Source organism: Trichosurus vulpecula, chromosome 4 (genome assembly GCF_011100635.1).
Source record: "Trichosurus vulpecula isolate mTriVul1 chromosome 4, mTriVul1.pri, whole genome shotgun sequence".
NCBI classification, from domain to species: Eukaryota; Metazoa; Chordata; class Mammalia; order Diprotodontia; family Phalangeridae; genus Trichosurus; species Trichosurus vulpecula.
Window position 1 is genome coordinate 58,457,830 of NC_050576.1, and position 25,112 is coordinate 58,482,941.

The 25,112-nt window shown below is 38.4% G+C and overlaps 1 protein-coding gene across 4 annotated transcripts in view; it reads right to left on the reverse strand.

Annotated features, from left to right (window-relative positions):
• The window catches only part of RXRG (retinoid X receptor gamma), a 160,214-nt gene that overhangs the window by 34,667 nt on the left and 100,435 nt on the right, over positions 1 to 25,112 (reverse strand). For all 4 annotated transcript variants that reach the window (XM_036753896.1, XM_036753897.1, XM_036753894.1 and 1 more), the window contains exon 2: positions 17,255 to 17,514. In XM_036753896.1, the coding sequence (XP_036609791.1) occupies positions 17,255 to 17,514 (260 nt within the window). The remainder of the gene's footprint in view (positions 1 to 17,254; positions 17,515 to 25,112) is intronic.

Sequence of the window (25,112 nt, forward strand, 5' to 3'; positions counted from 1 at the left end):
ATGACCCCATTTGGGGTTTTCTTGGCGGAGATGCTGGAATGGTTTGCCATTTCCTTCTGCAGCTCATCTTTGCAGATGAGGAACTGAGGCAAACAGGGTTAAGTGACTTGCCCAGGGTCAAATAGCAAGTAAGTGTCTGAGACCAGAATTGAACTCAGGAAGCTGAGTCTTCCTGACTTCAGTTCTGACACTTTACCCATTGTGCCACCTAGCTGCCCTATGTTGTTGATAAATATGGGCTGGGAGACTAAAACAGTCATTCAAGCAGTAGCATTGGCCAAGTATCCATTTTGTGTGACAGTGATCAAGTATCCACTCTGTGTGTATACTCATTGGCAGGTAATTTTGCATAATGGAAGACAGTCCAGAAAGACTCGGATTTAAATCCCTACTGTAATACGTATATATTTTGTGGCTCTTCATTTATGTCATTTAACCTCTCTAAACCTGTTTCCTAACCCGGAAAATGGGAGTAATATTAATTTTCACTACCAACCTCAGAGTTGTAGCAAGAAAAGTGCTTGATAAACTTTAAAGTACTATGGAAATATAAGCTATTACTACCATCACAGAATTCATGTGATAGCTACATGACCATTATTATCATATATTACATTTAGATAGCATTTAAGATTAGTAAAATGTTTTATAGATAGCATCTCATTTAATCCTCTCAACACCCCCATGAAAGGGCTTTTCTTATTGATCAAATTTTGCCGTTGAAAAGACTGAGCCTCAGAGTTTGAGTGACTTGCCCACAGTCACACAACTAGTAAATGACTGAAATAGAATTTGAACCCAGGCCTTTCTGACACCAAGTCCCAAACTTTTTGTTCATTTCATTCATATTTCAATGAGCTGAAAAGAATATATCTCAAAGAATGTATAAATGCTCAAATGTTATAGTCAATAACAAAGAAAAACCTAAATATCTTACAAAATATTTTATTTCAGAAACAAAAGTATAACTAACTTCATACTGTAGAAACTCTGAGCACTACATATTAAAAGTAATGAGGCTATCAAGTAACAGGTTCATTATAAGTATACAATGCCCATGGAAAATGAAAATTTACTCTGGTCATTCACTATCTTTCATATACAATTATTATTTTATTCAATTAGTGGTTTGGATTCTGCATGCAATAGGCAGTAACAAAGAATTTGCATCAGTGAGAGTGTCTGGGTGCTTAAGGCAATTTCTCTACTCCCTTTAAGGAAAGAACTTGAACTTTATGGTACATTTTTCTTTTTAAAAAAATCAAACTCCCTAATTGGAGTCATTGAAATTCTCCTACTGTTCAAAAAAATCAAATGTTTCCTTTCCCACTCAAGACCTTTGGGGCAGAAAAAAAAAATCAATAAAATGTAAGACATGACAGATCTGGAGACAGATATCAGACAAGTTAGTTCCTTCCCTAGAAATTGGTTCTTTGTTCATTCAGTTCACTCAACAAATCTTTATTAAGCCCCAGATCATGGAATTTAAAAAGTACCAAAGACACATGAAGCCAGCCAATGAGTGGTTGGAGGAAAGGGAAAAGTATGACATAGTAGAAAGGAGTAGAAAAGATGGACTTGGAGTAAGGGGATTCATTTGAGAATGAGTTCCAGCCTGGATATTTAATGATGTGTATGACTGTGGAGAGGACTCTTTGCCATTTAGGGTCTCAGTTTCCTTCTCTATAAAAGGAAAGGGTTAGGCTTGTTGATCTCCCAGGTCCTTTCATATCTCAGTCTATGATCCTGAGTGTGACATAGCTCTGAATTTAGAACTTTTCAGAAAGATGGTTGTTGATTGCAAGCATTAGGGTTTGGTAGAAAGGTTTAATGAATGATGGCTACAGCCTGGAAAAACTAACCTTAAAAATTCAGGGGTCCCCAAATACTTTGATGTAACAAAGAAGATTGAGAGTAACTAGGGGGAAAGCACAGAGGACCTCGAATTTGACATTTAGCAGTCCCAGAAAATTAAGGAATTATCACAGTGCCCATCAGGGCCAGTATAACATTTGTTTCTACCAGAGATCATTGACAATTATTTGTGTATCAAATGTAAATTAATTTCCCTGATGAAGAATGAGCTGATACCACCAGGATTAATCCAGAAAGAATCTCTGGGCGTTATGAAAACCTATGCAAGAAAGTAACAAACTCAAGGACACAGGGGGTGTTTTCATAATTCTTTCCAACTAAAGACTTTAGAAAATGAGGGAGAAAATGAGAAATGGAAAGCTGGCTAAGAAATGAGGAGTCCAGTAGGTAGCATTTGTTTTAGGATAAAAGGAGAGACAAACCAAAGTGATGTTGTTGGAAGTATACAGACTACAAATCCAGAGATAGATGGCAAATATAATTGGCACAGTGATAGGACGCAGTTGTGTTAGGGAATTTGAACCATGCAGACATCTATTTACAATTGAACTCCACTAAAAGAAAATCATCTAACAAATCCTTACCTTTCCCTTACTGGTAAAGGTTAACTTTCAGAAAGCAGAGAAGATGAGGTGAACTTATTTTGTATAAAGGGAGGAAAGAGAATGAGAACTATTATTCTGGATAAAAAAGGAAGAAATGGTTGGGAAGTAAAACCCATGGGAACTTTGAAATAATGGGATCATGTCATCTTAGATTTCTAGATAAAGAGAGGAATGTGAAACACAGTTTGACACATAGTCTAGACTTTAGAAGAAGGTAAAAAGAAGTCAGAGAAAAGACAGATGTCATCTGTAAATTTAATAATAATAAGACCGTCTATTGTTTCATCCAATCACCGACAGAAGTGTTAAACTGTACATGTCAACCTTACATGGTCGATTAGAGGACTGCTGTACCCCAGGGGCACGATGGAGACCAAGAAGAAGATATTAAAAAGGAAATGATCATATATAGGAGAGTATTCTCTCAAGAACAAAATTCTGATATTACAATCACAAATAATTACAATGAAGAATTAGAGGAAAATGAGAAGCCATTGTCTCTGCAGAGAGTCAGTGGAGGAGCTCAAATTCAAAAGGATATTCAATTCACCAAATATTCATTAAATGCCCCACTATGTGAAGGCACAATTTCTATTGAATTGTCCAGGTCCTTCCTCTGAAGAATTTTCCCTTTCCCTTATTGGGCACAGTAGTAAGCCCTTCTTGCAGTATTTTCCAGTTTTTAGTTTAAGCCAGGATGAAGACATTCTTCTGGCCTGTGAGCATCACATCTGGATCTGCCTATGACATGATAACTGACTCCCAATTACCTGTAGGATCGTGTGTGTGTGTGTGTGTGTGTGTGTGTGTGTGTGTGTGTGTGTGTAATACACATACATATATGTTTGCATATATATGCACATACACATATATGTGTGTATAGGTATGTACACACATGTATGCATATGTATATATATGTATATACTCCTCCATTTGGCATGTAAAAGCTTGGTTTTAGCCTACCTTTCTGTCCTTGCTATAAATCATGACACTTCACATACATTGTGGTCCAACCAAACTGGCCTTCTTCCTGAAACATAGCCCTTGATATCCTTATCCTCATACATTGTGCTCCATCTTCTCCTCCTTATCCTCTTCCCCAAAGGGTAAACATGGCACCAATAGAAACCGCTTTGACAGATAGTGAGTTCCCATTAAGCAAAGGTTTGGTTGGCTACTTGGTAGAAAGGATTTGTTTTCGGTTAGAAAACAATGGACATCAGAATGAGAATCCAAAACCATATTTACCAGCTAGAAGTTTGGGCTAAATCCAACAAGATGAATTTTAATAAGAACAAACTTAAATTCTTAAAATTGGATTAAAAATATGATGATACAAAATGACTAACACAGAAATGTTTTACATGATTGCATACGTATACTCTATAGGGAGGGATCACATTTAGAACTCAAAGCTTAAAAAATGTTAAAAATTATTTTTACAGATAATGGGGGGAAAATATTGTTTAAAATAATTTTTTAAAAATCAGATAATGAGGAAGCTAGGAATACAGTAGATAGAGAGCTGGACCTCAAGTCAGGAAGACCTGAGTTCATATCCTGCCTCAGATGTTCAGTAGCTGTGTGACCCTGAACAAGTCACTTAACCTCTGCCTCAGTTTCTTCATCCATATAATGGGGGCAGTAATAGCACTTACCTCTCTGGGTTGTTGTGAGGATAAAATGAAATAACATTCGTGAGGCTCTTTGCAAACCCTAAAGAGCTATATGAAAGCTAGCTATTATTATCCTCATGATATCTGAGATACCTTTTGACACTAATATTCTATAATTTGACACTCTGGAAGCATTCTACAAGGCACGATAAAGGAAACAACGTGGAAAAGATCCTGATCTTCAGCATCTTACCTTGGAATCAGAGCCTCCACATAAGACAAAGGATTTAGAGATCATTTTTGCCTAATACTCTCATTTTATAGATAAGAAAACTGAGGTTCAGAGACATGACAGAAATTACAGAATACCATATAACTAATCAGTGGCAGAGGTAAGACTGAAGGCCACAGGCCACAGATCTTTCCCTCATTCCATGTTGCCTCACTTGTCCGTAAGAAACTAAATGGCAGGCCTGTCAGGTAAATGCTCCTGCTGTGTTGAACCAAGAGAAGCCTTTGGAGTTCTCATTTATGTTAGGTTTTCTTGAGAACTAACTCCAAATGTCTTCCCTTTTCCCTTCATTATCATCATGGTTCCATGATGGACTAATACTGTCTGCTCACCAAATATATTGAGGCCATCAAGAGGTAGGGGGCTCAAAAAATATCTGAGGGTATGAGCATCATCTTAATCATCCAAAACATAATTTTGAGAACAGACAAAGAAGTTTCTGTCGATAACTAATTAATATGGTATGGTTGTCTAACACCTTCCAGGGAAGTAAAGAAACCTATTAACTTATGGACCAATATTAATAATGACAACAATAGCCACAATTGTGATAATATCTGTATAGGGCTTTAAAGTTTGCAAAAACTTTACATTATCTTTTTTATCATTACAACAACCTAGGGAGGTAGATGCTATTTATTATCCCTATTTTACAGACTAATAAGTGGGGAAGTCAGAGGTTAAGTGAATTGTCCAGGGTCACACAGGTTAGTATTTTTAGAGGTGGAATGTGAATCCAGTTTCTCTGATTCCAAATTCAACATTCTTTTTACTGTACCTCATCCACTATGTTTCTAGCTGAACTGAAGAGAGAGATTTTAGCTCTCTATGAGCAACCCATATCTTTTGCACCCGCAAAATTATGTTGGTTGGACAAAAAGCCATAAGAATAAGGAGAAGCCATCGCTTTGTATTCTAATGAGATTTTAGTGATGAACAACTGTATATATGGTGGAGTGGAGGTAGGAACTCACCTAAAATCTCCAATATGCTTCAGAAGCATAAAAAGGTAAACATGAAAGAGAAATCATAAGGGATTCTATAAGGTTAAACAGTTTGTATTCCTATATAGGAGGATGATACTTGCAATTCTTAAGAGCTTTATCATTATTAGGGCAGCTAAAAGGAGTATACATAGACAGATGGGTTGTGTATACATTGACTATTTGGGGATGATTTCAAAAAAGTTAAATTAAGGAGTGAAAAAGAGAGATGCACTGGGAGAAGGGGGAAGGGAGAGATAGAATGGGGTAAATTATCTCACATTAAGCCTATATTTGCCACTTAACAATTTCCAAGTTCCAAAACTCCTGGTTTTGTCCTCTGGGATTGAACAAAATAAGCCTAATGTTTCTTCCACACGAGGGCCTTTCTCAAACTTTAATACAGCCATCACCTCCTTTCAAGTCTCCTCTATTCTAAATATCTCCAGTTCCTTCAACTGATACTTACATGGCATAATCTCAAGATCCTTTACTGGACCAGTTGCTCGCCAGATGTTTTGAAGAAGAAACTCACTAGTTTATTGGTATCTTTCCTAAACTATGGTGTCCAGAACCAAACATGATATTCTGGATGTGAACTGACTATGACAGAATCCAATGGTACTATTATCTCATATTTCCTAGAAAGCTATTCCTCCCTTTATGTAGTCAGAGATCATACTAGCTTTCTTTGGCTATAATATCACATTCATTCATATTGAGCTTGTAGTTCACTAAAACCTCTAGATCTTTTTTCAGACAAATCCTTTTCTAATTATTCCTCCCCATTTTGTACTTGTGAAGTCATTTTTGTGAACTATCACATTCCAGACCCTATTCTCCAAACCTATTTTCCAGGCTAAATATCCCCAGATCCTTCCACTGATGTTCACATGACATAATCTCACACTCTTCACCATCCCTGGTTGCCCTTCTCTGGATACCTTCTAGCTTGTCAAAGTGCTTCCTAAAATATAGTCCTCATAACTGAAACCAATATCCCAGGTGTTCTTGCCAAGCAGAGTACAACGAGACTATCATCTCCATCTTTCTAGCCACTGTACCTAAACTTGAATTTGCTTTTTTAACAGTCTTATCATCATGATAACTTATATTGATTTTTGTGGTCCACTAAATCTCCTTAATTTTTTTCAGACAAACTGCTGTCTCACTATATTTCCTCCATCTGGTACTCATGAAGCTGATTTTTTGAATCCTATTTTAGGAATTTACATTTATCCCCATTAAAATTTATCTTATTGGATTTAGCCCAAACCTCTAGCCTGTCAAGATGCTTTTGGATTCTCATTCTGTCATCCAGTGTGTTAGCTATCCCTCTAAGCTTTGTTGCATCTGCAGATTTGATGAGCATGCCATCTGTGCCTTTACTGAAGTCTCTGATAAAAGTGTTAACGAACACAGGGCTGAGGACAGATCCTTAAACTACTCCTTCAGGGATAGAGGTCCTACCCAACCTGTTTCATTTAACAGATGAGAATAATTTATGATTAGAATATTGATTTATTTAAATGCATGCTACTAAAGTGGTTTTCTTGAATGGGCTAAATCTTCCCTCTGCAAATTGGCCAACACTATTAATTATTTACCAAACACTTTTGCTCATAGATGCTTGAGGGAGAAGGGGCACACTGTTTAGACTAGATATAGCTATAAAGAGGGGCCTCATCAATGCAAGTTAAGAATTTTGTTCAGTTATCTTTAAAATATGAGGTGCTCAAACCCAATTATCAGCAGAGATGCAAAGGACTGGAAGGGCCATTGCTGCATAGGTATTCATAACCTCACTCCACTGGTCATAAGACCCTGGGCATGCAAGTTTAGCCTTCTAGCCAAGAGAGTTCCCATATCCAATAGAAAAAGCTCTGGAGTCAGAAGACCTGGGTTCAGTTCTTACCTCAGGATTTCTTACTTGTGTGGCCTTGGGCATGCTACTTCACCTCCATTTGCCTCAGTTTCCTAATCTGTAAACTGATGGAAAGGATTAGATGGCCCTTTCAGTTCTAGATCTGAAATCTTGATCCTCTTTAGCTCTAGTTTCTGATTCCTCTGTATTTATTTCATACAAAATTAAGAGGACCTTCCCTCTCTTATTTACATCCTATTTATCCCGTATATAGCTTGTTTGTTTGTATGTGTTTGCTATCTCCCCCATTATACTGTGATCTCCTTCAAGACAGGAACTTTCTTTTTGCCTTTTTTTATGTATTCTCAGCACTTAGAACAGCACCTGGCGCTTAGTAAATGTTTGTTGACTTACTCATACCTTGATTCTGTTTTCTCTCAGACTCGTTTCAAAGGCATTTAATCCCTAACTCCCATGAACAGATTGCCTTTTTAGGCAAGTCACTTAACCAAGGTCTTGTGAAGTTTCATAAATAGTAAGTAGCCTTGGCTAGCTAGTTTGGGAAGCCTAAAAGAGTTTCTGGCCAGTCAAACAAGCTGTCAATGTTCCTGGCCCTATTCTACCCCCCACCAATTCCCCAATGACCAAAGTTGCTCTGGCAATTTCTTGATTATTTGGGTCAGTCAATAATTGATATAATTAAAAAGGAAGAGGGGCTTCTATTTGATGACTGATAAATTTGTCTCCAAATTTTAAAAAAAGTTTTGCTGGAGACTTGGTAGGAAACTCAAAAAGAAGATTCAGGACCTTAGACAGGGACTGGACTTGGTTATTAACTCTAATACTTTCTGGACAGTGAGTTAAGACTTGGCTTGCAACCAGGTTACTCTAATGGAACAACTTATTAAGAGTCTTAGAAAGAAATTAAGGATAAATCCCTGAAAAAGAAACCATCTACATCTCTGCCAACATGAATTAAGTAGAATCTTTACATTGAAGATCAATTTCATGCACACCCTGCCAACACTTGAGTTGACAGTTCCAGATTGCCTTACCTTAATTATATTATCAGGAATCACAGCAGAATTTATGCGACCAGTTTGGGTCTGTTCTCCCCAGTTGAAATGAGCTAGGTAGCTGCAGGAAGGACTGTACCTGTACTATTTACATGAAGGCCACCATTGAGCCAACTGGTCCTACTTGGGAGATGAGGAAACCATGAGACAAATGAGTAGACAGGACCACTAGTAATAGGACTCCTATCCTTCCACCTCTTCTCACTAGAGCTTGGACTGGCCAGGCATCTATTCCTATCAGTGGCCCTCAAAGTTCTCAATCACTGAGTCCTCTGTATTCTAGCAACATTGGACATTGGGGCCACTATTGAGTCTTTGGGTTGGCTTAACAGATGGAATAAAAATTAATCTTATATACGCCCTATAGCAATAGAGATAAATAATATTTTCTCCAGCAAGACAGCCTAGGAAATCATCAGGAAGATATGTTCACCGTAATCTCTTGTTGCCAATGAGGTTGGGGTGGAGAGATGGCCAATGTTGAATGATCCACAGATTATTTGGAATGTATGGAAGATCGCTTTCCACTTGGCTCACCATATCTAGTACTTGAGAGGTACGATCCATAGATTATCTTCCATCATCAGTTAGACCTTCTCTAGAGACTACCAGAATTTCTTAGAGGTATTCAGTGCAAAGGAAATTGAGACTTTGCTGCTGAGTCAACTCAGTTAGAGTCAACATAGAGTCAAGTCTATACTAGAGGTTTTGATCCTAGTGATACAGTTGTAGCACTGAGCAGACCAAGGATCCCTGTCATCTTTACCTATAAAATGAGGGGGTTGGACTAATGGATCTCATAAATGGATTTTTAGTTTATTGTGTTATGTTTCCATGGAATGGCCATCTTGACTTTCATGTTACTCTACAGAAGCACTGGTGGCTCTTTGTGAAATTGAAAAACTGCGGACCAAGTCCGTGTAGCAAGTAGAGAGACCCTAACATGATCATCACTATTGAATACTACCTCCTACCATAGGAGACTTTATAAGAGCAGTAGTTGGGACATCCCCCAGTTTTCCCAAAGCTGTACATGAAGTGGACATAGAATGTAATATATATTTACAAAGGGTATGAATGGAAAACTGCATTTCACACATGGCTCAAATAATCTGAGTGACTTATGGATATTTAAATACTGTAATACATGTGTCATGACAAGAGTGGATGAAGGATATAACCTAGACCTGCTAAATCAGGGAGGACTCAATTACCTTGGCAACATTCTGATCTACTTCCTACATAACATGAAGCCCACCCAGCCGATATGAGTCATTCTGGGGGAACCCCATAAATGCCACTTGCTCTGAAAGTTGGTTAAGGGGTAGTTTGGCCAGGACGAATTGGAGTTCTTGGGGCAAATTATATGCCTCCAAGGGATGAAGACATAACCCTAGAAGGAGAAAATCATCATCAGGTTGGAAGCTCCAGTGACCATGAAGGACCCAGACAGATTCATGCAGTGAGCTGGGTACTCTTACAACTTCACAGTTGATTTCTAATCACTACTCACCCTCCTCAATGGTTTTCTCAAAACCTTAAAGAATTTCCAGTGCCCAACCATAGCTGAAAGAGAATTCATGGTTGCAAAAGGTGCTTTACCATACTCCTGTCCAGTCTTACCCTCATTCCCAGTGTCACTTTCTGGTAAAAGCAGACACCTCCAAAGTGGCAATACGGGCTGTGCTTTCTCAAATTAAACCTCAAGCTTCCATGTCTTGTCCCTACACATTTTTCTTCTCCCACAGAATCACAGAATCTCTGAATTGGAAAGGACTTCAGATGCCATTTGGTCTGACCCATATTTGAAAATAAATCCATTCTACAACCAGAAATGGTCTCTGAGGTTTCACCTGAAGGTTATTAGTGAGGATGAATTTCAAGGGGCATCTCATTTAAACTCTGAATAGCTCTCACTGTTAAGGTGTCCTCCATGATGTTTCAGACCCTGATCATAGCAGAACTAAACTATATGGCCTTACCATCAAGGAACAATGGTACTCTTTCAAAAAAGCCCAACATGATTCAAATTAACCATCGTAATCTTCCTACACTATAGTCAGCTTGGATACTCCACCAAAAAACACATTTGACACTCCCTTTCTTTTTAGCAGATTGGATTTCTGGAGAAACTCTGTCTCAGGACCACAGAACTTTGTGCCTTGTTGTACTAATCTGAATCAAAGGATCTTAACGGGGAGCCCCAGCCCACTACCCCAACCTCTCAGACATGAAAACTTTAGAATAAGGAATTGGAGAATTTAACCAGAATCAGAGGAAGCAGTTTCAATTAATTATCTCCCTGATGGAAAACCTTACCTTTCCAATTAGATGTTCTCTCATATATATAATGTAATCCTTGATCTCAAAGTGCTTATAATCAAATGGGGATAGGAAGGAAGATGTGAATATGATGATGACACAAATCATATGGATAAGTAATCATTGACTGATGGCACCAAGCAGACCCTCCATTTTATGACCTGGGATGTTCAGACACACACATACACATGTGTGTATGTGTGTACACTCAATAATATATAGGCATAATCCAGGATAAGGACTACTTCAGCCTCTCCCTATTGTACTATGACCCTGGTCCTCAGTAGCTTTGAACTTCATTATAGACCTTCCTCTCATTATAGACCACCCCAAGATTGGGGTGGCAGACATTGAAAGAAATGACCCATTTTGTCCCCTGCACCAGCCCCACAACTATCCCAGCAGTAGCACAGCTATTATTTAAGAAGTATTCTGACTTCACAACCTACTTTCTTTCTGACCATAAACCATCACTCATTTTTCTGATTTAATTTCCCTTCTCTGCATCTTAAGAAAGCAACTCACTAAACTCCTCTTAGGAGACAATTCCTAATACCTAATCCCTAAATCCTAGTACCTAAACCAGGAAAGGATACAACAAAAAAAGAATTACAAACCAACATAATTAATGAAAATTGCTTCAAAAAAATTTTAATAAAATCCCGACCAAAAAATTATAGTCATATATCCAATTCTTTTTTTCATTTTGATCAATTTGAATTTATACCAGGGATAGAAGGATGATTCCAGATTAGGGAAGCAATCAACATAATAAATTAGAGTAAAAAACCAAAATATTCTAAACCCTCTCATTATCTTAATAGATACAGGAAAAAAATGTTAAGTACGTTACTTATGTTAAAGCATCATTTACATAAGATAAGAAAAAGAAATTAAAGGGTTAAAGATAGGCAAAGAAGAAACAAAGCTATTCCTACATGATTGTTTACTTAGAAAATCCTAAGGAATCAGCAAAGAAACTGAGCCGTTAACTTCAGCAAAGTTACAACTAAACCCAGGAAAATCAACTGCATTTCTATATAATAATTATAACAACAAAATCTAGGTGGCACAGTGTATAGAGTGCTGGTCCTGGAGTCAGGAAGGCCCGAGTTCAAATCCAGACTCAGACACTAACTATGTGAGCCTGGGCAAGTCCCTTAATCTATGTCTACCTCAGTTTTGTCATCTGTAAAAAGTGAATAATAATGACATCTACCTTACAGGGCTATCATGAAGATAAAATGAGATAACATTTATAAAGTTTTTAAGCAAAGTACCCGACACATAATAGGTGCTTAAGAAATGATTGTTCCCTCCCATGTCCCCACCCAAAAAATGTCAGTAATGGAAAGGGAAATACATCCAGAATAACTAGAAAATGCATAAAATAGCTGGGGGTCAAGCTACCAAAACACATTCAACACTTTAATAGACTCAATTACAAAATTAAAAAAAAAATAAAAGCTAAAAAATTATTCAGTACTCATAGCAGGGCTATGCCAATATATAATAAATATGCCAATATATCATACTATATATTATAACAATATAATATATATGTCAATATAATAAAAATGGCAATACTACCAAAATTAATTTATAGACTTAACGCTATGCCAATCAAATTATCAAAGGTGTACTTTATAGAATTAGATAAAAATAATAAAATTCATTTGGAGGAACAGAAGATCTAAAATATCCAGAAAAATAATAGCAAAAAATAGGATTCAAAGAGAAATAGAACTTTCAGACCTACTAGAAGGAGAAAAAAAGCCTCCTGATCCCTATAGATTTACACCCCAGTGCCTAACAGCGTCAGGAACATCATAGGCACTTGATAAATGTAGTTGGTGAACATCACTTCCCAGGAAGAGTAACTAATCTCCAGCTTTTCTATACCCAGGCAGTCAGAGAATTGCAGGGTTGGAAAAGGACACAGTAGCCAGAGAATCCACACTATAACAGACCCAGCAAGCATAGCAGTAACCAGCCCAACCTCTACTTAAGGACGTCCAAGGTGGGGGAGCCCACTCAAAAATGTAATAGTTGTAAGGGATTTGGGGAATCATACAGTCACAGAATCATTAGTTTAGAGGTGGAAGAAACTTAGAAGTCATAGGGTATATCCCTGTAGTTTACAGATGAGGAAACTGAGGGAAACAGAGTTAAGTGACTTGCTCAGGGTCACACAGGTGGTAAGTGTCTGAGTACCCCAGTCTTCTTAATTGTAGGACTAGAATTTTATCAGCTTTATCACACAACTTCTTAACCCCTTCATTTAAAAACCAAAGTAACAAAAGCTCAATAAAGTCATTTCTCCAAGATCACAGGAGAAGTGACGGAACAGATTGGCTCCCCAGCAGTTCCCCATCCAGAGCATGATGCTCATTGGGGTGGCATTCTTAAAGGCCCAGGCTGCGTTTTGAAGGTTTCCAGCTTTTTGAAGCAAAAAAGCCCCTCTCCTCTGTCTGCACTTGCCTAAAACTGCCTAGACTGGGGATTTGACACAGGGGGAGGGGCAGTGCTGTACCCTCCAGTGTTTGCAGTGAGGTTTCTATGTGTTAAGAGCAATGATGAATGAGCTTTGAGACAATCACTTGAGCCCAAATCCATTAGCTGCCTGGTTTCTAAGTCCCCTAGCACCTGGCTGTCTGGTTCCATTAGAGGAAGCCCAACTGAAGCCTGCTCTTTGGAGCTGTGGGCTCGTCACAACAGCTCAGATCTGCCTCAGCAGTCACGCCGGCTGCTTTGGGGTACAGCCTAAGTGCTCAGGGAAAGGCCTCAAGCAGGCTTCCCCCAGCCCCCAAAGCCTGTAAGAGAACCATGTGCTTCAGGGACAGCTCTGGGCTGTCAATAAATCCTCATCAAACTCTATTCCTGCAGCCCCCTTTTTATCTCAAAGAATCCCAGAAAAATACGTGCAGAGTCCAAGGCTGAACCAAGACTGTACAGTGAAATAAGCCTGGACCAGAAGGCAGAGAGTCCTGGTTTAGAGGGACAGCTCCCGCACTTACTAGCTGAGTGACCCTGGGTAAATTATTTCATCCCTCTGTACCTCAGTTTCCTCATCTGTAAAATGGGATGATAATCTTCCTACCCATGTCCCTGGGTTATGGTCACATATATGAAAGTATTTTGTAACCTTAAAGCATCACGTTAATATGACTGGTTACTTTGATACTTGGATGACCACATTGGTGTGGGCATGTCCCATCTCTGACACATGGTAGTTGTGTGACCCTAGGGAAGTCACTTAACCTTCCAAAATTTTAGGGAAACTTTTTCGGTCTATAAGATGCCAGCCTACATTGGTACAAGGAACTGGGAGTTTATCAATGAAATCACAGGTCTAGGACCTACATTATTATGTCCATGTATGTGTGTACATATGTATATGCACAAATGTGTATGTACACACGTGTACATACACCATAGATACATTGGGTCCATATATGTATATATGCACACATATGTGAATGTGATACATATGTGCATATTTGTGTTTGTGTGTATACACAAATATATGTGTGTCCATGCATTTATAAACTTATGTGTTTGCATGTGTATATATATATATATGTATTTACAAAATAAGCACAGGACTTTGTTGGGAGGATGGGTAAAAGGGAAGGCACTAGCATCTTCCTCCTCATCTCCATGCCTTAGCTTCCTTGGTTTCCTTCAAGTCTCACCTAAAGCCTCACTTTCCATAAGAAGCTTTTCCCAATCCTCCTTAATCTTAGTGGCTTCCCTCTGAAACTACCCCCAATTTATCTTTATATGTATTAATTGTATGTGGTTGTTTGAATGTCGTCTACTCCATTAGACTGTGAGCTCCTTGAGAGCAAGGACAATCTTTTGCTGTCCTCTGCATCCTCAGCACTTAGCCCAGTGCCTGGCACACAGTAGGTACTTAATAAATGTTAGTTGGTCAAGTAGCATGAAGGGAATTAGGAAAGATATTTTGGAGAAGTTAGCAATTGATCAAAATTTTGAAAGGAAAAAGAGATTCTCTGAGGGAGAGTTGAGAAGGATGCACATTCCAGGCACTGGGGACAACCAAGGAGGAGATGGGAGATAAAATGTTGTGCAAGAAAACCAGTTGCCTAGACTGTAGAATATATGAATGGCAGGCTGATTTTAAGGAGTTTTACTTGCTTATCAGAAGAGTTCAGATTTTACCCTTGAATTAATGGGAGCCATTGCAGTTTTTTCAGTAGAGAAGTAACCTGGTCATACTTGAGCTTTAAGAAAATTACTTTGGCAGGTGCGTGGAGAATGGGCTGGAGTAGGGAGAGACTATTTCTTTTTCATGAGACCATTCTGCCTCTCATACAATGCAGGAATAATTTCTTCAAAAAAGTGACACACATGAATGATAATGGAGCCATCTATGTCCTTTGACACCTTGGCAACATTGTTCATTTCTGAGGGTTCCTTATAGAGTATGAAAATGTAATGATGACATGGGACAGAAATATAGCAAATGGGACAGCAGTGGTAATAGGCATGAATTTAAAATTTTTGCTCTAGGAAGTCCTATATTCCCAGACTTTTCTACCTTTCAAACCATGTAGCAACCAACAACAAGAAAATTATCATAAAGATTAATTAACACGGCTTATCTTCAGTCACCTTTCTTGGTGCTTGAATGGTTTCCTAGGAGAAAATTCAAACTTATGTTGCACACATTGGTCTGAGCTAAAATTCTGGACCTACAAGAAAGACTTTGCAAACAATAATTAAATTTATATAATGTTTAGAGCACTGGCCCTGGCGTCAGGAGGACCTGAATTCAAATGTGACTTCAGACACTCGATACTTACTAGCTGTGTGACCCTGGGCAAGTCACTTAACCCCAATTTCCTCACCAACATACACACACCTATACATACACATGTATGTATATGTGTACTATATTATATAAAGATATACACACATGTATATGTGAGAGATATTATTTTACATGAACATTACTATATATTACTATGGATATGGTATTGTAAACCTGTGAGCATTACCACTAGGTATTTGCCTATCGAGGAAAATGGAAAAAGTAGGGAAGCCTTGAAACAGTCGGGAAATAATGAAAGCTGGAAGCTTGACACTCAAAGCCTAACTGATACAAAATATGACAAGGACGTGTGAGTATAATGTGGCTTTCAATAAAATCAGATGGAGCTGCTTTTCTGTAAGACACTTAGAGATCCATGTTGCACACCTCAACTCTGGAATCTCTAACCATTAAGTGAGGATTTCACATCTTGCCCAAGGGCATCGGTCTAGTTGATGAACCTTCTTGCGTTGCTTGGTCCTTGTGGACTAATTAGCTGTTCACAAAGAGCTAAGTCAAGGCCAGTGTGACCCTGGACCCCATCTTTCATCATTCCTCAAGGGCTTTGGTCCTGATACCACAAGGCTGTGGTTAACAGGTGTCAAAGAAGCAAGTGGTTATATTTGCTTGGTAAGGCTGTAATAAAAAGGGAAGATACTGGAATCTCTCAATATAGGAAGAGATATCATCAGAAAATCATGTGACCGAAGAGAAAATGAGCTAGTCACATGGCAAGAGGTAAGATGAATGGATAGCCAGGATGTACCACTGCTCTCATTTTGATGTTGGGAGCAATTGAGGAAGGCCTCCTGCAGGTTTGGTGGACCCTCCTTGGGGCAAACCTTTGGAAGAACATGGACAAGGGTCCCACAGGATGGTCAAATGTGGATCGGTTGTGATTTTCATCGTTGGAAGAAACTCTCAAACTTATGAGGTAACAACAATTCAATCCTATCCCTGGAAAATTTAGCTGAAAAGTTAAATGCTGTATTTTTTTCTCATCAATTACACTAGGCTATAAGATCCTTGAGGGCAAGGAACAATTCCTTCCCTTACATCCCTAGCACTTAACCACAAAGCTTGGTACTTAGTAGGCTCAAATAAGTGTTATATTGAAACTTGATGGGAAAAGCCTTGAATAAGAAGATAAAACAGGGGTTTGATGAGTTGGATTAAAGGTAAATTGCCACGTTTATGCAAAGTGGTAGTGGATTATATATGAGGACTAGGTCAAGATACTACAAGAGACATGAGAGTGAGAACTGGTTATATTCTTGTCAATTAGTTTGTCCAAATTAGAACTTAGAAAATTTATATGTCCTGAAATATCAATTCTGTGCTGTATAATTTTTTAAATTTACCTTCTTTCTCTGAAATGCTTGTAAAGTATCTTAAATATTAGTCAAGTTAACTTCTTTTTGTAGTAAGTTAGGAGGAAATATGGAAACATTTAGGGGAGGCTATTCTAGGAATGGCACTAGTGGCCAAGAGAAGCTAAAAGGTGCTATATCCACCAACAGCACTGGGAAGCTGGAAATGAAATGAAGTAAGAACAAAGAAGAATATTCAGGCGAGATCAAGTCTGGCTCATCTCCCGTTGGGTCTGAGTTTTGTTTTTTCAGGGCTCTTTTTCAGCAACAACATTTTAAACTGAATAGTCTCTCCAATTTGGGGGCGGCTCCTATCCTCAGGGCAACAGACTTATGCAGGACACAATAGTGAAAGTAGACTAGTGGGAATCATATAAACAGCGAGAAAATCCATAGAGAGAACTGAACACCTACCTGAGAACTGGCTGGACCAACCATGTTGACACCTGGAGAGGTAGCCAGGGATAAGGAGTGAGGTCCTATGGCTGATGTAATGACACGGTAGGAGGAGCCCAGAGCATTCAAAGGAGAGCCGACGGCACTCAGTGGGGAGGCAAGTGTCCTGGGAACACTGACTGGGGCCTCAACGTAATTGGAGTGGCTGTCCGTGGATTTTCCTGTGGTCAGGGCTGGTGATGGGCTCATGGATGTTGAGTTAGGGTGACTGAGAGAACCTGAAAGTAAAAGCATAGTGTTAGCAATGAGATATTGTGAAAAAGTAAAGTGTGACTGGGAGAATCAAACAGGACTAGAACAGTCTCAACAAATAGTCTTAACAATAAGAGATCATGGAAAAGTATAGATGTTACCTACTAAAGCAAATGAAAAAGACTGCTTAAAAATACCTCATCTGATCACTTGTCCATTAAACACATATAAATTTAGCACCTGCCATGTTCAAGAAAGACTTATCTAGTCCTTTCCTCATTTCTACAGATGACAAAATGGAGGCACAGAGATCGTGATTTACTTATTAGTCACATAGCAAGGATGTGGGAGGATGGAGACGTGAATCTAGGTTTTTCTCTCCAAATCCAATGTTCTTTTCACTATATCACACTGCCTATATTAAGTTTCTCTCTCAAAATTAAATGAAGCAGCTTTTAACTTCAGTATTGTCTTCAACTGATTTTATTTTCCTTGAGGGCAGTACTCTCTTGAAAAGAATCCTCACTCCTAAATTAATGGCACCAAAAGTTGTAAAGAAATATATTGTCATTGATTTGTCCCCAAAATGTATGGTATATTGAGAAGAGTAACATACATTTTGGGGACAAATCGATGAGAAAATGTTTCTATCTTTTTGCACCTTTAATTCAGGAATGAGGAAGCATTATTTTTAAGCCAGTACTGCCCTCAAGGCAAATAACAGTCAAAGGCAATACTGAAGTTGAAAGAAACATATATGACATACATACATATATACACACACATACATATATATCAAAAGTTTGTTCTTTATTTTCTTTGTTCATTCCCTGTATTTCAATATAATTGGTATCCTTTGTTATTCCAGTCATTTTTATTTTATGCACATTTAAAAAGAGCAATCTGAAAACGGATCCATTAGGTTTCATAGAACTACCAAAGGTGTCCACGACATAAGAAAGGTTAAGAACCCATGAAATATAGTGTGAGACAGATGATGGACAGACAGATTACAGATATGATACATAGATGTACAAATGTAAACAGATGATAGAGAGAAATAGATTGATATGATAGAGAGAGGTGTAGCTATAGATAGACATAGACAGTTGTTATATACCATTATCAACACAAAGCATGTCCTTTTCTCTCTTTCTCCTTTTATCATATATGAAAGAAAGCTATAGGAAAAGTTCCTACTAGCTGATAAGGAGTGCAAAAATGAAAAACTGAGGACATCTCATTAATTAGCTCTAGACAGCCGGAGGACAGTAAACAGATTATCTTTTATTTGTAACACAGAGAAGCCTGGCCACTCCAAGAAGCAGTAGTTTTATACCCCAAAGCTCGCTTGAAGTTTCAAAGCCATGGACAAGGATGGAAAGAATACCACTCCAAGTCAGAAACCATCTAAATAAAGTCACTAATTAAGATTAGAGTTGTAATGAATAATTAATAAGCATTACTGATAAAGGTACCACGCTATACCTGGGTATTTCTTTTTTTTCAAAAGCTTCTTCCTTCTTTGGAAATATTGGTTTTGCTGTTTTGTTTAAATTCAATTTATTTAATAAAGAGGTTTTAAAAAAAAAGAAGGAAATCAGTCCTTACTTCTATTTCAAACAAAATACAACTATTACATGAGCTTTGTTCTTCCCTAAGAGCAAAAGACGTTCTTAAGACAGAGAAAAAAACTCAGTAATCTCAAGAGTCTGGAATAGTAACCTTGGACTTCTAAAGTGATGACAATTCCTCTGTTTGCAGGTAGAAGGCTGCCAGGACTCAAGATAGCTATGTATTTAGAGAAACTGCTCTTTATTGTGGCAGTTTCCTTTTTAAAAAATCTACCCTTGTCATTGGTTTCTAGGCAGAAGATTGGGGTTTATCCAGGAGCACAATGAAAGCAAGCTGTCCCCAAATGGGAGCTATAGAAAGGAGAGTGTATGATCTGCTCTCCTTCTGTCCTCTAGCTTCCTGGAAAACTGGAAACTTCGATCAATGCTTCCTTTGGGGGAAAAAACTTGCAAATAACAAGTAAAGCCACCTTAGATACTCTTGCCTTCCAGTGACCTCAGTAACACGGGGGGAATCACTTTGCACAGCATTAAACTTAGGCTTCAAGTCACTTTAGTCAGAGGCATAGAAGTATGCTTGTGAGACCCCTAGCAGGGAAGATAATCTACACAGGATTCATAAAAGAACAGAGATGGTGGAGAACCAAAAGATGCTCTAGGATTAACCACTCATTTCACAGATGGGAAAAAATAGGGTCTACGGAGTTTAAATGATGTCCTCAAGACTTCTCAGAGCCAGACAAGGCCTTGAGTCCCTTCAGTTCAAGGCAATTGCTTTTTTCCACTCCAAGATACTGATTCAGGGTGAAACACACACACACACACACACACACACACACACACACACACACACCCTAACAAAAGCACCAGGTTTTCTAACTTCCAATAGAATGTTTATCTATTAGGTTGCCCTTCGCTGGGCCTGTGTACATTTCATACTACAAGCATCTGCATTTAAACCTATTGTAAATATATCCTCAAAGCTCTGGATTGATCAGGACCAAGGATGATCCATGTACATGAAGTTAATTTAGAAGCAGATGTCTCAGGACCATTATTCTTCCTAGACAGGGATCTAGAGAAGTCTCACACCTTGGGGAAATGGTCTACCTAGTGCCTGGCATGCTGATCTTGGTGTCAGAAGTACCTGGGTTCAAATTCTACATCAGAGGCTTACAAGCTGGGTTACCTTGGGTATAGTTTTACCTCTCTGAGTCCCAGGTCCTTCATCTGTAAAATGGCACCTACCTCACAGGACTGTAACCCTAGGCATCACTTCCCTTCTATTTGCCTCAGTTTCCTCATCTGTAAAATGGAGATAATAATAACACCTACCTTCCAGAGTTATAAGAATCAAATGTGATAATAATTTTAAAGCACTTAGCACAGTGTCTGGCACATACTAAGTGTTATATAAATGTCAGCTATTATTATTATCATTAGGATCAAATGAGATAAAGTATATAAAATGCTTTGCAAACTTTAACATACTATACTACTCTGAGCTCTCTTTATTACTTTCTCTAGACTCTAGAGTAGTTAGACAGTTCCAAGCAGAGAAAACCCTAAATGGAGGCACAGAGAGTAGGACACAACCGAAATGACTCAAGAACAAAGAGATGGCAGGGTGACTAGAGCACTGGACTAGGAATCAGGAAGAATCTTCTTTCTGAGTTCAAATCTGACCTTGAACACTTACTAGCAGCATGGTCCTGAACAAGTCAATCCTATTTGCCTCATTTCCTCATCTGGAAAATGAGCTGAAAGAGGAAATGGCAAACCACTCCAATATCTTTGCCAAGAAAATCCCAAACAGGGTCACAAAGGATCGGGCATGACTAAAAACAATTTAACAACAACAATATATCAACATTAGGTATATAACCAAAGTGGTTGAAAAAAAGATATTCTATATGTACCAAGATATTCATAACATAACTTTCATTGTAGCAAAGAACTAGAAAAAAGAGGTGCTCATTTTATTGGGGAATGGGTAAACAAATTGTGGTGCATAAATTCACTCCTTCTAATCTCTCTCCTGAGCTCCATCATCAAATACCTTTTAGACATCTTGAACTCTATGTCCCATATGCATCTCAAATTCAACATGTCTAAAACAGAATATGCCTCCCCAAACCCTTCTAAACTTTACACATTCAATCCATTATCAAATTTAATTTTTTTTGTTTGTTTGTTTTTTGTTGCTGTTTTTTGAGGGGGGGAAGGCAGGGCAATTGGGGTTAAGTGACTTGCCCAAGGTCACACAGCTAGTAAGTGTATCAAGTGTCTGAGGCCACATTTGAACTCAGGTCCTCCTGACTCCAGGGCTGGTTCTGTACTCACTGAGCCACCTAACTGCCCCTCAAATCTGGTTTTTACCTTCACAGAATCTCTTGGTTACGTCCTCTTACCTCCATTCACACAGCCAATGCCCCAGTTCAAGCCCTAATCACCTTTCATCTGGACCATCATCCTACCCTTCTGATAGCCCTGCTTCAAGCCTTTCTCCATTCCAATCCATTTTCTGACCCATCTTCCAGATGCCAAAGTGATTTTCCTAAAGAGTTAAATGTGACCATGCTCCCCTCCTCTTTGCCCCACTCAATAAACTCCAAGTGGCTCCCTTTTAATTCCAATACCACTTACACATAGAGAATACCCCAAAAGTCTCAGTACAGTTTAAAGCTATTAAAACTTAAAATTGTAAAGCAATTAAAATGGCACTAAGACTTTGGGGACACCCTGAACTAGGAGAAACAGTGGATACAGTGGTCAGTTTTGCTGAACTTCTTTGGTTCTTTCTTTATTATTCTTTGTAACAAGGAATAGTTTGCTAGGTAGGGTGGTCAGAGGATGTATTCAGAAATTTGAATGATATAAAAAAGATATTTTTAAAAATAGAGTGGTCTCTAGGTCAAAATTCAGGTGGTATAGAAAGAAGAGATCATTGGCCAAAAATGTAGAGGATAAAGAAAGAAAAAAAAAACTAGATAGTCTTCAGAACAAATTCCAGATTGGAAAGAACCTTACCTTAGCCTTGTCAGAAGACATGGTAGCCATGATATTTAAAGAGGTCAACCTGACCTCAACTGTTACTCAGATAACAAAATATTTGAGTTTCTTGGAACATCAGTGAGGAGGAGAACAGTGAGATCTTTGCCAGAAATTCATCTACGCCCTCTCCACCTACCCCACCCATTTTCAACTGACATTGTCTGAAAGCTTTTCTTCTAAGTTTTGGAACTTCTGAAATACAATCCAATAAACATTTATTAAGTGCCTACTACATGCCAGGCACTGTGCTAAGCACTGGGATATTTTTTTGTAAAGTTCCTGCTCGCAAAGAGTTTACCATGTAAAGGGGGAGATAACACACAAAGGGAGAGAGGAAAGCAGGGGAGGGGAGACACTGGGGGTCTCTTATTCTGTGGAGCTGAAATCAGGCAAAGCAGCAGATGCAAAGTGGAAGGAGCTGGGAGTCCATTTTCTGCCCTCTATAAAGTAAGACATTGGGAGGATAGTATTCTGACCTCCAGCCCTCCAAACAGAGGGGAGAAAAGGTTGGGGGAGGTGGTATCAATCAAAACTTGAGGTAGCAGCATGATACTAAGTTTAGAAGTGATAAGCTTATCCTGACTTTTTTAAAGTTGAAACCAGGCAGAGCAGCAGATGCAAAGTGGAATGTATATTCTGAAAACAACCACAAGTGCCATGATCCTTCCCTGCCTCCTTTGCTTTTTCCAAATAGATCATAGATCTCCTCTCTGAATATAATATAATATAATTAAGATAATATGACATAATATGATATGATATGATATATGATATAATATACATAATATCTAGGCTATGTCAAGTGAGCCCACTCATCCTGGTGGATGGTAGAAGAAAGGAACTGGGGGAGAGGGTGGCAAGGCCAGTGGAGGATTTTATTCTTGATGTTTTCATCATATATTCCCAAAGCATCTGAAATGATCTCTACCTTGAAGAGCTGTTGCAAAGATAGAATGTGAACATATTCATGAAGTGCTTTGGAAAAGTTAAAAGGACAACATTTATTATGATGATTCTCATTGAGAGCCACCATCACAATAACCATGTGAAAATCATTAGGCACAAATTGTAAGAAATGCACACTCTTCTGAGAGAAGCAGGAGGCTAGAGGTTTGTTTTAAATGGAATTTGAGGATTTGTTCTCCTGTCTTCTGAATAAGTAACCCAGGAAGAAATACGTAGCTTTGAAAACAAGCTTGATTTTTTTCTTTCCTAATAATTAAGAGACAAAGATTAGTTTGGATGAACATAACCCAGCTCACCCTTTCATTGTATTTCAAAATATGGTTTTGCTTATGGGAGAAAGTGAAAAAAAATTATTTTTAAGAAATCCATTTCTCTGGGAAAATATGACCCAGCCGTGCATATGCTTCAACATTTTAAGAATTGAAGTACACAAAACATAATCCCACTATATCTCTCAAGAGATGGCTTTAATGTAGCATGGCCAGCCTTGTGATGATGACTCTCTCATCATTTGACAATTTCAGGGTCTATACTTGAAGACTTTCCAGCTTGGTAGAACATGCCAGATCTTATCTTCCACTGGTGTAGCCTTCAGAACCCAGGATCAACTTAATTCCTGATGAGCCAGTGGAGTAGGCTTTTGGGGGAAGAGATTGTAAATAGATAATAAAAGTTTGGAAGGGTACTTTTTGCTTAAATCCAGTGGTATGCAGGAGATAACATACCAGCTCCAGAAAAGCCATTGTTAAATTTTCCATGTGAGCATTTACACTTTGGAAATTAGCAAATGCTACAGAACAGGACTTGATTTACAGTTTTGTTGATTGTCTAAACTAAGGAAAGTGGTGGGAAAACAGTAATAATGCAAAGCAAACTTAGTAGCATGTCAGAAATACTTTGTTCTTGAAGAGACTGTCATTAAACATTGACCGCACACCCGACATCTCTGGTTTAAACCAACCAACCCTCCCTACCAAAAAAATACCTAGCCAATTCTCAATTCTCTACCATAAGTCTACAAATAAATCTAAAGCTTCCTTTTAGTGAAATAGTTTCAAAATTGATAATTAGATAATGCCCTTCCCTGACAATCTTTTTATTAGAGGCACTAATAAAAATCAAAATTGACAATCTTCTCTCTGATATCAGTCAAATTTCTCATTGGAACATATAATAGTCAGATGGCAATTGGCTAAATTTAGGAATCTACCCAGTTCTCAGTACAGATCCAGTCATAGGCAAAATTTAAGATAGGTAGTTTTTCTTTAAAATCCTATTCTTCAGACAGAAGCATGCTATTTTTCACTTTCTTTTTTCCCTTTTATTTGAGTCTTCTTGTACAAAATGACCAATATAGAAATGTTTTATATAACTGCATGCGTACTACCTCTATCTGATTGCTTACTGTCTCAGGGAAGGGGCAGGGGAGGAAGGGAAGGAGGGAAGGACAGAATTTGGAACTCAAAACTTTAAATAAAAATGTTTTAAATTTTCAAAAAAACATATTCTTTGATCCCTTCAACCTGGTTCCTTTTGAACAATGTTAGTGAGCTGCTCCCAGTGCACCCTTTTCTCAGGATGGCCATCCCTTCTTATTCTCTATCTCCAAACTGTTAAAAACAGGTAGGTGCAGCTACCATGAAACTTCAGAGAGGGAGAACAGACCATGTGACCTTTTGTACCAAGGGAGTACTTGGGGCATGTTTGCCTCCCATGCAACCTTCCTGAGCATATTTCAGCAAGGTAATGCCAGTATATGTGAAATTGGCTCTTTATTGTGTTCTGCTAGGGCTCCTCTCCACTAAGGACACAGCACAAAGTGTACTGCCTGGGAAAGTCTTATAGATGAGAGGAGTGTTAGGTTGCTTTAAGTCTGACCACTCTGGAAAGCAAATGGGAACTACATCCAAAAAGCTGTTAAACTGTGCACATACCTTTTGACCCAGCAATACTACCACTAGGTCCATTCCTCAAAGAGATCTAAGAAAGAGGAAAAGGATCGATACACACAAAAGTACACAAAAAAATTG